The 15,039-nt window shown below is 39.5% G+C and overlaps 1 protein-coding gene across 6 annotated transcripts in view; it reads left to right on the forward strand.

Moving 5' to 3' along the window:
• The window catches only part of LOC133568155 (polyamine-transporting ATPase 13A3-like), a 69,129-nt gene that overhangs the window by 5,211 nt on the left and 48,879 nt on the right, over positions 1-15,039 (forward strand). For all 6 annotated transcript variants that reach the window (XR_009809539.1, XR_009809540.1, XR_009809541.1 and 3 more), the window contains exons 2-10: positions 3,062-3,146; positions 3,339-3,512; positions 9,625-9,792; positions 9,914-9,984; positions 10,057-10,140; positions 10,257-10,326; positions 10,424-10,558; positions 11,321-11,393; positions 12,782-12,913. Coding sequence is in view for 3 of the 6 variants with exons in the window: in XM_061919896.1 (XP_061775880.1) it covers positions 3,096-3,146; positions 3,339-3,512; positions 9,625-9,792; positions 9,914-9,984; positions 10,057-10,140; positions 10,257-10,326; positions 10,424-10,558; positions 11,321-11,393; positions 12,782-12,913 (958 nt within the window). In the remaining 3 variants the exon portion in view is untranslated. The remainder of the gene's footprint in view (positions 1-3,061; positions 3,147-3,338; positions 3,513-9,624; positions 9,793-9,913; positions 9,985-10,056; positions 10,141-10,256; positions 10,327-10,423; positions 10,559-11,320; positions 11,394-12,781; positions 12,914-15,039) is intronic.

Below are 15,039 nucleotides of genomic sequence, written 5' to 3' on the forward strand. Positions count from 1 at the left end.
TTTTTCACATTCTGTCTCTCACAGTTGAAGTGTACCTATGATGAAAATTACGGACCTCTGTCATCATTTTAAGTGGGAGAACTTGCACAATCGGTGGCTGACTAAATACTTTTTTGCCCCACTTTATACCATTTTGACAGCAACCACTCACTCTTTCTCATTTGTGCCAAAAGTTGCACACATTTGTCTCAGCCAGTGATGCGTTCAAGGCCACAAAAACAGTCTGTCAACACCCTGCTAACTCTTACTTTGGCAAAATGAACAAAGCCTGTGCACCCACACTTTATGGTAGAGCAACAGTGTGCACATATCGCTATCACAGTGCTCCAATATCTGAATTTTTATTGTTTTATGACACGTTCAAGTTCTACTCTGTAATCAATAAGTACCAAGTAATTAGTAAACATTATTATTAACAATCACAGGCGACACGGTGTAGCAAGGGTTTGTGCATCTGCCTCACAATGCAATGGGCCTAAATTCGATTTGTGTGGAGTTTGCATGTTCTCCCCCGTGACTGCGCGAATTCCCTCCGGGTACTCCGGCTTCCTCCCACCTCCGAAGTAGGGTTGTCCCTATCCGATATTTGGATCGGATCGGCCGCCGACATTTGCCAAAAAATGCGTATCGGCAAGGCATGGGAAAATGCCGATCGAGATCCATTTTTTAGAATAAATCCGGTCCGTACTTTCCAACGCAACAATTTAAATAATACATTCCACTCTTCTGCTGCTCCCTACGCTCCGTTCCGCATTTTCCAGCACACCTTCAACACATCCACATGTCTGTGTTCTAACCGTTAAAACGGCCGTGTGAATTAAAAGGTACGGTAAAAATGTCAGCTGTGTGGGATTATTTTACCCTACAAAACGAAAAAGATGAAGAGGTGGAGTGCAAAACATGCCACAATAAAGTCAAGCGTGGTGGTAAAGTTGTAAGACATTTTAATGACTCTTGAGAGTGAGAGGCTTTTTAGCACTCATTGATGAACACAGGAGCTGGCTGACACCTGAGCATCTTGAAGTGCTCGTCTTTGTTAGGAAGAATCTCCCCTTTCAGTCAGGGGGGACAAACAATTGAAGGGAGTGTGTAGATATATATATATATATTTTAAGTTTACACTTCAAGAGCAAGTATTGATGCTGAGTTATAAACATTTTAACTCACTTAGGTTCTTTGTGTGTTTTGCTTTTTTAATTTGTTTTTATCCTTGAATACCAACCATTGTGTATTATTCAAACTCACCTAATTCAGCTGGCTAGTTGTTATCAAGAGTACTAAAACCCTTTTCAACATGAATCTGACAACTAAGTAGGCTAAACAACTTTGAACTTTAATACATGCTCGGATAGGCCAGTATCTGTATCGGATCGGAAATGCAAAAACAATATCGGTATGGGATCGGAAGTGCAAAAACCTGGATCGGGACATCCCTACTCCGAAGACATGCACCTTGGGATAGGTTGATTGGCAACACTAAATGGGCCCTTGTGTGTGACTGTGAGTGTGAATGTTGTCTGTCTATCTGTGTTGGCCCTGCCATGAGGTGGTCACTTGTTCAGGGTGTACCCCTCCTTCCGCCTGAATTTAGCTAAGATAGGCACCAGTGCCCCCCATCGCGAACCCGAAAGGAACAAGCGGTAGAAAATGGATGAATGGATTATTAATCACTGAGTCATTGAATTATGACTTTTGACAGATGCGATGGTAGTTGCCGCCTTGTGACCACAGAAGAAGACTTTCTGTTCTAAGAAAGGCAGTTGGAGGTCAGCAGAGTGGTTGTGGTATGTGGATAAAGGCCACAGTGACATTGTTGTTACAAAAACAATCCTAGAAGGACTACTGATAGACTGTCGTGCGCCATCAAATCAGAGATGTTACGACACTGCTATGTGGAGCTATTTTAACACCACATTATTTTTTATCCATACCATTTTATATTCTACTCTTCTAAACTGTTTACTGTGTGGCATGTGTTCTTTAATCTGGCCTCTTTTAAATTATTTGCCTTTTGGGGCGGTATAGCTCGGTTGGTAGAGCGGCCGTGCCAGCAACTTAAGGGTCCCAGGTTCGATCTGTTAGGTTCTGATCAAGGAATTGACCCCAGGATGCAGAGACGGGAGGCCAGGTAGAATTATAACAAAATAATAATTTAATGAGTCCCAAAGTTCAACAAAAGGCGATGGGGCAGAAGTGCACACCATGAATAAACAACTCTAACAAGTCACTCAGTGGTTGGCAGGGGAATTGGCCTGGCAGCACTGGAGTACAAAAGGTCCAACACAAAAATCATCTGAACCTTAAAGAGGCTAGGAAGTAAACACTGAGGTGAGGAATTGTAGGAATAAGGAAAAACCACATAACAAGGCTGATGAGGTAAAACAGGCGTCTGCACGTGGGAGGTTTTTTGTGGACATGTTCCATAAATATTGATGTTAAAGATTTATTTTTTTGTGAAGAAATGTTTAGAATGAAGTTCATGAATCCAGATGGATCTCTATTACAATCTCCAAAGAGGGCACTTTAAGTTGATGATTACTTCTGTGTAGGAATCTTTATTTATAAATGAATCACTTGTTTATTTTTCAACAATTTTTTTGTTATTTTTATGTCTTTTTTTTCCAAATAGTTCAAGAAAGACCACTACAAATGAACAATATTTTGCTATTTTGTTATACAATTTCATAAATCCAAAACTGATGACATAGTGCTGTATTTTACTTCTTTATCTCTTTTTTTCAACCAAAAATGCTTTGCTCTGATTAGGGGGTACTTGAATTAAAACAATGTTCACAGGGGGTACGTCACTGAAAAAAGGTTGACAACCACTGATGTAGATGATGCATTGATAAATATTTCCTTGGTCTAAAGAGAAGTCTCAGTCATTCTGGCAGCAGTCTCTGTAGATTTTAATTAGAGATCAATAATCAATCATCCGGAAATACACCTTTGTTTCATCCTCTGTTATCAGCTGTTAAAGTGTGTATCATGTTTGTCTTTGATGGACTTTCTATTTACCATATACAGTCTTGAAGATTATTTGATATCTGTTCCCTTCTAGTGTTTTCCTGGTCACAGGTCCATCTTTTGGCAGCATGAAGATCCGAGAAGGAACGATCATGAATCAGGGGCAGCAGGATGAGATGGTAATTATCACTTTCTATTTCTCCAGTATAGGACAAGCATTGGTTTGGGTTTATTGTGAGTGTCTTTGGCACTGAGCAAGATACAAAAAGAAGTGGGCCTATAAATGACACTCGGGGAACCCCAAACAGCTTTTTACCTTCTTGGGTAAAACTATCTTTTTTTTCAGGATTTGTAATATTTGGTCCATGCAGGAGGTGTGGGGGTACCGACCCTGTTTGTGGAAAGTCATCCTGGTGGGTGTTGGTGCCGTTTGCTCTGGTGGTCTCCTGCTGCTGTTGCTGTACTGGGTGCCTGAGTGGGGGGTCAAAGCCACCTGCACACCCACCTCAGTGAAGGAGGCAAGCAGACTGCTTCTTAGGACCACGGTACGATCAGACAATCCAAAAATCAATACACTGCAAGACAATCTTATCAAAAATGGCAAACTCAAACAGTTGCTTATTAGTGCATAGAAACCATGTTATTACATAATCTTTTTTTATTATTTCATTATCTCAATGGGCTGTACTTTAGAGTAGTCCGTGTACAGCTTGTATAGTAGAAAATGACTCAAAGTTTAAATGTTCGCCAACACAAGTGAGTGCCAAAATGTTTGCTTACAGTCAATCACGGTGATTTTGATGTTAGTGGCATGGTCCCAGCTGCATGAGCGCAGACATTGTAGCAAACATAAATTGTGGCAAACACACATTGTGGCAAACAGACATTGTGACAGACATTGTGGCAAACAGTCATTGGAGCAAAGAGACATTGTGGCAAACATAAATTGTGGCAAACAGCCGTTGTGGCAAACATACATTGTGGCAAACATACATTGTGGCAAACAGACATTGTGGCAAACAGACATTGTTGCAAACAGTCATTGGAGCAAAGAGACATCGTGGCAAACAGCCATTGTAGCAAACAGATATTGTGGAAAACAGACATTGTAGCAAATAGACATTGTGGAAAAAAGACAGTGGCAAACAGACATCGTAGCAAACAGACATTGTGGCAAACAGAAATTGTATCAAACAGCCATTGTGGCAAACGGCCATTGTAGCAAATGGGCATTGTGGCAAAGAAACATTGTGGCAAACAGTAATTGTAGCAAACAGCCATTGTGGCAAACAGCCATTGTTACAAACAGAAATTGTATCAAACAGGCATTGTGACAAACAGACATTGTGGCAAACAGCCATTGTGGCAAACAGAAATTGTATCAAACGGCCATTGTGGCAAACAAATATTGTGGCAAACAGTCATTGTAGCAAACAGACATAATGGCAAAAAGACATTATAGCAAACAGCCATTCTGGCAAAGACATTGTGGCAAACAGACATTGTGTAAAACAGACATTGTGGCAAACAGAAATTGTATCAAACAGGCATTGTGGCAAACGGGCATTGTGGAAAACAGAAATTGTATCAAACAGGCATTGTGACAAACAGACATTGTGGCAAACAGCCATTGTGGCAAACAGGCTTTGTGGCAAACAGACATAATGGCAAAAAGACATTATAGCAAACAGCCATTCTGGCAAAGACATTGTGGCAAACAGACATTGTGAAAAACAGACATTGTGGCAAACAGAAATTGTATCAAACAGGCATTGTGGCAAACAGAAATTGTATCAAACAGGCATTGTGGCAAACAGACATTGTGGCAAACAGAAATTGTATCAAACATGCATTGTGGCAAACGGGCATTGTGGAAAACAGATATTGTGGCAAACAAACATTGTGGCAAACAGTCATTGTAGCAAACAGCCATCCTGGCAAAGGCATTGTGGCAAACAGCCATCGTGGCAAACAGCCATTGTTGCAAACATACATTGGTTAGATCCACTATGGACTGGACTTTCATAATATTATGTTAGACCTACTCGACGTCCATTGCATCCGGTCTCCCCAATGCGGTCCTCTCCAAGGTTTCTCCCCAATGCGGTCCTCTCCAAGGTTACTCATAGTCATCCACTTTGACGTCCCACTGGGTCAATAGTTTTTCCTTGCCTAGTAAAAGCAAGTGGAAGTTTGAAGTTCCTTGGAATAGCCCAGTCGATCAAAATGGATTCGGCTGCGTATCTGGCAACCTCAGTGAGGGAAAGGGGAAGGTGACTACATCATTTTGATTGCAGTACCATTACTGGCCAGATCTTTACCTATGGCTCCCTAAATAAACACATTATACACCACAAACAATCAAATTAATGATTGATTAGGTTATGGGGTTTTTTTTCTGAAAAATCGAAAGTGTTCCCAGCATGCCTTGTGACACTTGATCTTTACAAGAAACCGTAACTTAACAAATTGTGCATTTGTTTAATAGTTTGTAATGTGAAACATGTTTATTAAATGACTAAATAAAACATATTGTATTGATTCATTCATTCCAAATTCATTGGATTCGAACGCATGCTCAGATGCAGGGTGTGAATGAATTCCTATGGAAAGCACATCTTGCCAGAACACAAGCATTGGGAAGCTGCAGTTCAGTGTGGAAATCGCAATCATTTTATTGCTATTGTCAATCAGCGTTCACAAATTAGGATTTTTTTTCCCAGGGTAATGGTGCTTAATGAAACATTAATCAGCAAAACTAAGATAGCCAAGCTAAACATGGAATGAAATATACAAAAAGATGAATAAAATTAGAATCTGAATACAGTAAGATACAAACCCCGTTTCCATATGAGTTGGGAAATTGTGTTAGAAGTAAATATAAACGGAATACAATGATTTGCAAATCCTTTTCAACCCATTTTCAATTGAATGCACTACAAAGACAAGATATTTGATGTTCAAACTCATAAACTTTTTTTTTTTTTGCAAATAATAATTAACTTAGAATTTCATGGCTGCAACACGTGCCAAAGTAGTTGGGAAAGAGCATGTTCACCACTGTGTTACATCACCTTTTCTTTTAACAACACTCAATAAACGTTTGGGAACTGAGGAAACTAATTGTTGAAACTTTGAAAGGGGAATTCTTTCCCATTCTTGTTTTATATAGAGCTTCAGTCGTTCAACAGTCCGGGGTCTCCGCTGTCGTATTTTACGTTTCACAATGCGCCACACATTTTCGATGGGAGACAGGTCTGGACTGCAGGCGGGCCAGGAAAGTCTGCACTCTTTTTACGAAGCCATGCTGTTGTAACACAAGCTGAATGTGGCTTGGCATTGTCTCGCTGAAATAAGCAGCATATGTTGTTCCAAAACCTGTACGTACCTTTCAGCATTAATGGTGCCTTCGCAGATGTGTAAGTTACCCATTCCTTGGGCACTAATGCACCCCCATACCATCACAGATGCTGGCTTTTGAACTTTGCGTGGATAACAGTCTGGATGGTTAGCTTCCCCTTTGTTCCTGATGACACGATGTCGAATATTTCCAAAAACAATTTGAAATGTGGACTCGTCAAACCACAGAACACTTTTCCACTTTGCATCAGTCCATCTTAGATGATCTTGGGCCCAGAGAAGCCAGCGGCATTTCTGGATGTTGTTGATAAATGGCTTTTGCTTTGCATAGTAGAGCTTTAACTTGCACTTACAGATGTAGCGACGAACTGTATTTAGTGACAGTGGTTTTCTGAAGTGTTCCTGAGCCCATGTGGTGATATCCTTTAGAAATTGATGTCTGTTTTTAATACAGTGCCTTCTGACGGATTGAAGGTCACGGTCATTCAATGTTGGTTTCCGGCCATGCCGCTTAAGGTGGAGTGATTTCTCCAGATTCTCTGAACATTTTGATGATATTAGGGACCGTAGATGTTGAAATCCCTGAATTTCTTGCAATTGCACTTTGAGAAACGTTGTTCTTAAATTGTTTGACTATTTGCTCACGCAGTTGTGGACAAAGGGGTGTACCTCGCCCCATCCTTTCTTGTGAAAGACTGAGCATTTTTGGGGAAGCTGTTTTTATACCCAATCATGGCACCCACCTGTTCCCAATTAGCCTACACACCTGTGGGATGTTCCAAATAAGTGTTTGATGAGCATTCCTCAACTTTATCAGTATTTAATGCCACGTTTCTCAACTTCTTTGTCAGGTGTTGCTGGCATCAAATTCTAAAGTTAATGATTATTTGCAAAAAAAAAAAAAAAAGTGTTTATCAGTTTGAACATCAGATATGTGGTCTTTGTAGCATATTCAACTGAATATGGGTTGAAAATGATTTGCAAATCATTGTATTCCGTTTATATTTACATCTAACACAATTTCCCAACTCATATGGAAACGGGGTTTGTAAATCTGATGTCTGCAGATTTATATAAGTGAAGTGGACAATGAGAAGTTGGTGGAAGTGCAAGTGATCGATCAGTTTGTCTTTCTGAGCCTGGTGGCAGAGGGGAAAAAAAATGTTCTTGTGGCGGAAGTTTTTTTTCCGAATGGAACTTAGCGTAGCGAGTTGAATAAGCTGCATGACCTCCGGTCTTGGAGGCATACAGGTATTGGAGAAATAGGAGGTTGCAGCCTTCTCAACTAAGCGTTTGATTTGCTACAATCTGTGTGTGCCCCTGGCTGTGGCCCCAGGATACCACACTGTGATGCAGGTGGTGAGGACGGACTCAATGATGGATTGTCGATCTGCACCAATATTTTTGTTGGCAGCTTGAGTTTCCTCAGCTGTCGCAGGAAATAACATCCTCTGTTGGGCTTTTTTGATGAGCAAGCAAATGGTTTAGCTCCCACTTCGGGTCCAGGGTGATAGTGAAACCCAGAAAGCGGAAGGAGTCCACGATGTAGATGGAGAAGTCTTTTAAGGGAGGGGCTGTGGTTTTTCTGAAGTCCACGGTCATCTACACGGTTTTCTTGGAGTTTAATATGAGTGTGAATGCTGTCTGTCTGTGTTGGCCCTGCAATGGTAAGTTATTCTGACATACTTTATATATGTCCAGTTTTAAAATACTTAAAGTAAAAACTCTCAAGTAGTACCTAAATATGAGTTTTTATTGGCAATTTATCTGTCTGCTAAGCCAACAAGAAGTGATGTTAAATGTTATTTTAAACATCGTCACATGAAACCATATATTAATATAATAACCATATCCGTATCACATACTTGCCAACCCTCCCGGATTTTCCGGGAGAGTGACAAATTTTCTCCCGAAAATCTCCCGAAATTCAGGCGGAGCTGGAGGCCACGCCCCCTCCAGCTCCATGAGAACCTGACTCAGCAAACAGGACAATACTGCCATCTACTGTACATAGAATAGAATGGAATGTAAATATATTCTACATTTAAGTGCAGTCAAGGAACATGCATTAGGGAGTCTGTTCTGAAGCCCACAGTAAAGAGGCGTAACTTCATCACGTCACCTGGTTATTGACTCCAACCCAATATATTACACCGTCGACAAGCAAAATGAAGAAATACGCTTGCAAGTTCCAGAACGATTGGAAACAAGAATTTCAGTTTATCCAGGAGACTTCAAAGGGGAAGCGGTATGTTGCCTCTAAATTTTGTAGAACAGACTGCTCCACTGAACACGGCGGCCAAACGGATATACTCAGCCATGAACGGTCAGCGAAGCACAAAGCGTCCACAGCGCAGCATCGTTTACAACCCAATATTATGGGCCTCCTCGCAAAATGGAGACCCAATGGTGTAACTTATGCTGAGACAAAGATGGCTATGCTGATAGCTGGAAGCAACATCCCGTTCTCATTTGCGGATGTCTACAATAAATCCGTGATATACTGTATGTTCCCGGATTCGGAGATAGCTTGCCAATACGCAAATGGCAGAACAAAGGTTACTCAAATAGTGAAAGGTAAGTGTTTTTTTTTTTTTTAAGTAACCAGCAAGCACAGTACAGTTAGTAGAACTGTGTTATTATTACTGTGTATTTCGTAGGTGCCGGTGTAAATTAAACTATTTATTTTATTTATATATATAATAAAATAAATATATATAGCTAGAATTCACTGAAATTCAAGTATTTCATACATACATGAAATACTCGAGTTGGTGAATTATACTCCACCCCTCTTAACCACGCCTCCGCCCCACCCCCGACCACGCCCCCCCAACCCCCACACCCCACCTCCCGAAATCGGAGGTCTCAAGGTTGGCAAGTATGCTGTATCATAATCCTAATAAGTGTTTCATTCAGTTGATTTTGTTTCCCCAGATGGTTGCAACTACTTTGAGACAAATATTGCATTGAGTCAAGTTGACAGTATTTTTTGTCAGTTCAGCTTTAAAGATTTAGTACACAACCAGAGCCAAGCAGGCTGAGTTTCCCTAACTACCATGGTAGGCTGAGTAAAAAAATACCGATAGGCGTATCATTTGTCCAGAATCTGAACAGCCGTCCAATTAGGAACCTGTACAAAACAAATATGGGTCCTTGGTAAAAATCCCTAGGTAGAATGAAGGACTTTGTGTTGAACCAACTAACTCAGGATGTGTTAACACTACAAACTACAATACATGTTTGATGATAGCTGTAGAATAAAACACATTTCAATAAAAAATACTGTTGCCACAGGATGACTTCAAGCAGTGGTTTCATGCCAAAGTACATGTGGTTTGGGCTTCAGGGAAGACGCCCTTTGATAGTCTGGGTCCACTGTCCACAGCTCAGTTACGTGATGGAGATGAACACCCCAGCCTCAAAGAGAATTACGGGAAATGCACTCAAAGAACATCTTTTAAGGTACTTTTCCGTTATTAGTATTATTTCCAATAAGAAGTTGTTGCTCTAGTTTCATTCGATGGTCACTTATAAAAAACCTGAAGCAAATTATGGACATGTTTCTTCTGTCTGTCCTTCACAGGTGCAGTACTTCAACCACCACAGCATCAACTACTTCTGGAATGAAGGGACACAGAACTTTGAAACATACAAGTATGTCTCCATTAAAACACAGTGGTCTGCCTGGTCTTGTTTTTATTAAATAAGGTGTACCATTTGTGTAAGGGGCTTGGAGGATACAAACGCGAGCTGTGCAGACATTCACAACAACCATAGCTCAGGACTCACTAAAACCCTGCAGGATTACAGGTACTTTACAATGTTTCTAGATCGGTCTCCATTTAAATTAAATTAACTGAAATGTAACAGATCACAGGTATCACACACACACAGAATTTATTGGGAATCATGCTTGTTATCAACAGAGCTTTGTTTTTTGGCAAGAATGAGATTGACGTAAAAGTGCCGCCTTTATTCAAGATCTTTATTAAAGAGGTAAAAACAGCAATCCTAAATCAGTGTAGTTGTTTATTCTGTCTTTATGTATTATTTTTTTGAATTTATTTTATTTGACTTTGTTTCTTCTCTGAAGGTCATGAATCCGTTTTACGTCATCCAGATGGGCAGTTTTATTCTGTGGACCTATCAAGGCTTCTACGATTATGCCTTTCTAACTCTTACTATGGCTATTGTGTTAATAGCCACCTCTCTGTACACCATTAGAAAGGTGAGTCATGTTGCACCTGTTGAACTTACAAACAGTTACGGTTCTATCAAACTTGGCACAGTGGTTACAGCTCATAATGTTATCAGTGTACTGAGGCTTTACAGTGTCTTATTTCATTGTAAAGTCTTGTCTATGTCAGGCTTGTCCCTAACAGTTTGTTTTAGTTTTTCCTCTGTTTGTGTTATTTCCTGTAAGCGCTCTTATTTTGTCTATTTCCTGCTGTTATCCCTGACTGCTTTTTCCCCTCAGCTGTGGCTGATTGGCACTGGGCCACACCTGGTGTCAATCAGCCGGCTGCTATTTGAACCTGCCTTCCCATCCAGTCTGTGCTGGATTATTGTCGTTTCGTGTCAATGTCATTTCTACTCGTCATTCGGAGTGTAGCGGTAGCAGTAAGCTATATTCGGTAACTGTTTGTGATTTACTGTCTTTTTGTTCCCTGCTTCCAGTTTGTTTGTTACTAGTTCCTGTTTGATGGATCCCTGTTCCCTGTTTCCAGTTTGTCCTCCCAGTTTCTGGTGTTCGTCACAAACTAAACCTGACAGTCTACCTCTTATGGTTTACTTGAAATATACTTTATTTGATGGATATAAGTCAATTCCATGCAACTGTTCAAATTCCAAGTATTATGAACATTAAAACATTGAAAAAATACATTTGGCAAAAAAGCTGTTCTTTGCCAGATATTCCATGTTTGCATGGCATTTTAATTCCTGTTATGATTCCATTACATTCTTTTGTTCTTTTTCTGCCACCTTCCAGAATTATGTGAGACTACGTGACATGGTAATTTCGCACTCTATGGTACAGGTTTCAGTGTGGCGAGGAAATACAGGCAAGTTTTTATGCAGTCATTTAACAACAAAATAATATATACTGTATATATATGCATAATAAAGAAGGAAAAAAACAAATAAGTCGCACTGGAGTATAAGTCGCATTTTTTTGGGGAAATTTATTTGATAAAACCCAAGACCAAGAATAGACATTTGAACGACAATTTAAATTTAATAAAGAATAGTGAACAACAGGCTGAATAAGTGTACGTTACATGACGCATAAATAACCAACTGAGAAGGTGCCTGGTATGTTAACCTAACATATTATGGTAAGAGTCATTCAAAAAACTATAACATATAGAACATGCTATACGTTTACCAAACAATCTGTCACTCCTAATCGATAAATCCAATGAAATCTTATACGTCTAGTCTCTTATGTGAATGAGCTAAATAATATTATTTGATATTTTACAGTAATGTGTTAATAATTTCACACATAAGTCGCTCCTGAGTATAAATCGCACCCCCGGCCAAACTATGAAAAAAAACTGCGACTTATAGTCCGAAAAATACGGTGTGTGTGTGTATATATATATATATATATATATATATATATATATATATATATATATATATATATATATATATATATATATATATATATATATATATATATACATACATATATATATACATATATATGTGTATATGTATGTATATATATATATACATATATACATATATATGTATATATACACATATATATGTATATGTATGTATATATATATATATATATATATATGTATATATACATTTATATATATATAAATATATATATACATGTGTATATATGTATATATATATATGTATGTATTTATATATATGTATATACATGTATATATACATGTATATATGTATATATATACATATACATATACATGTGTATATATGTGTATATATATGTGTATATGTATATGTGTGTATATATATATGTGTATATACTGTATATATATATATGTGTGTATATATATATATATATATGTATATATATATATATATATATATATATATATATAATGCAATCCAATTCCAAAACCAAACCCGACCCAGCAACATTCAGAATAGCAATAAACAGAGCCATTGAGATTAAGTCTCAACAATTTATCTTGTTTTACTGGCATGATTTTAATTTGAAGGCCTTGAATTATGGGCTACTGAATGTCTTACATCGTTTCCCGAGTGTTGCCAAACGGAATGGAGGCATTTATTTTGTGGGCTTATGTGATAGTTTGAAATAAAAATGTTGTTTGTTTTGCCCTCCATGAACCACAGCGTACTGGAGAATTTACCAAGACTGTATTTGCCCAGGGCTGGCTTTGCATCCATGCAATATTTACTTGTGAAAAATTATCCTGTCCTCTTTTCTTGAACTTGATCGTAGACGTTGAACAGATCATGTCGACAGAGCTGGTGCCAGGTGACGTCATCACTATTCCAGCAAACGGGATGATCATGGCCTGTGACGCAGCGATTATCTGTGGCACCTGCACTGTTTCTGAAGGCATGTTGACAGGTATGCTGTGTGTATACATTAGTACATGCAAAACATACACACTATGGGCATGACCAACTAACAACTAATCAAATATCACCAGTGTTGGGACTAACATAATGCGTTACTGTAACGCCGTTATTTTTGGCGGTAACTAGCAGTCTAATGCTTTATTTTTTTATATTCAATAAATCAGTTACCGTTACTACATGATGCGTTACTGCGTCATTTTACGTTATTTTTAAATAGTATCGGCTAGGAACTGAGAAGATCTAAGTGTGTTTTATTGGAGAACTGCGGTGTCGTCCTTCTGATTCTTCCTGTTTCACAAGGAAGAGAAGAGGCGTGCTGTGTTTGTGTGTGGGAGTTGAGGTGGGGTGGGGGTGTGTCTGTGTTTACTAACAAGACATCATTGCGTAGCCGAAGCAGAGTCTCTTAAGATTGAGATATTCTCACTACTTTTCTTTTGTCGAGCACAAATAAAGAACATTTTAGTTAAAGGCCTACTGAAACCCACTACTACTGACCATGCAGTCTGATAGCTTATATATCAATGATGAAATATTAACATTGCAACACATGCCAATACGGCCGGTTTAGTTTGCTAAATTACAATTTTAAATATCCCGTGCAGTTTCCTGTTGAAAACGTCGCGGAATGATGACGCGTGTTTGTGACGTTATTGGATGGAGGGGACGTATTAGCCCAAAAAGTCGTCTCTTTTCATCGCGCAATTACACAGTATTCTGGACATCTGTGTTGCTGAATCTTTTGCAATTTGTTCAGTTATTAATGGAGAAGTCAAAGTAGAAAGATGGAGGTGAGAAGCTGTTAGCCTTTAGCCACACAAACACACATTGTTTCCTTGTTTAAAATTCCCGGAGGTGAAGCTTTACTATGGATCAGAGCGGTCAAGCGAACATGGATCCCGACCACTTGTCAACCGGCAGTTTTTCGTGAGAAAATTGTGGAAATATGTCGCCTCTTACCGGAGATCAGCGGAGCCAGCGTCCTCCTGCAGCTGGCGTGACTTCTCTCAGGGACTCTGGCGTCAACACACCCGTGGCCACACCCCTCCGACTTTAAGGTACTCTTTAACTCACTAAAACACTAGCAACACATTAGGCAGATAAGGGATTTCCCAGAATTAGCCTACTAAATGTGTCTAAAAACATCTGAATCGCTCTCACTGCCCTCGCCTTTTATTTTGTCTTTTTTTTTTAAAACTTTTTTTTATTTATTTTTTTTCCTCGGCCTTCACTCGAAATTTCCTCATCCACGAATCGTTCATCCTCGCTCAAATTAATGGGGAAATTGTCGCTTTCTCGGTCCGAATACAGGGTATCCGCGGATCCTTAAAAAGTCTCAAATTCATGTATCTAAAATTAAGGCCTTAAAAAGTATTACATTTATTAGAAATTCTTAAAATGGTCTTTAATTCAGTACTCAATGGTCTTAAATTGTCGGGCCAGTTTTTTTTTTTTCCGGGGCACGTCTGAGTAAAAGTTACGGCACGTCTTTGAGTAAAAGTGAGTGATTTCAGTGTCAGTCGTGCGCAGACTCCTTCCTTACTTCCTCGCTTCCCGCCTTTCAGTCAGCATGGGGAACTGCAAGTTTTGCGAGCGTTGGCTGGAGGACAGCCGGTTTAAAAGCTGGCTTAAGCCTGTTGCCAGGTGCATACTTTGTAAGAGGGATTTCAAACTTGGCACCATGGGAATTAGAGCGGTCGAATCGCACATGCAGTGTGGTACGCATAAAACCGCAGCAGAGAGCCAAAAACAAACACCGGGCATGTCTCAGTTCTGCGTGGGTCCAGCGCCAACGCCCCTCCAGCTAGCAACAACTGCCGCTAACAGCACTGACCTGACACTAATCTTCGGCGGGACAGCAACATTAAAATCCGAGGTGTTATGGATCTTGCACACTGTGGTGAAACATCAATCCTACACCTCAAATGACGGGACTGGCGATCTTTTTCGTGTGATGTTTCCTGATTCTCGGGCTGCTAATACATTTTCCTGCGGAAAGGATAAAACAGCATATATTACGAGACACGGATTAGCACCTCACATCCAAAATCTGCTCTGCGACCAAGTCAACGGGTCTCGGTATGTGTTAATGAAATGTAATTTATTTTTACCCTCACC

The sequence above is a fragment of the Nerophis ophidion genome, linkage group LG14, assembly GCF_033978795.1.
Source record: "Nerophis ophidion isolate RoL-2023_Sa linkage group LG14, RoL_Noph_v1.0, whole genome shotgun sequence".
NCBI classification, from domain to species: domain Eukaryota; kingdom Metazoa; phylum Chordata; class Actinopteri; order Syngnathiformes; family Syngnathidae; genus Nerophis; species Nerophis ophidion.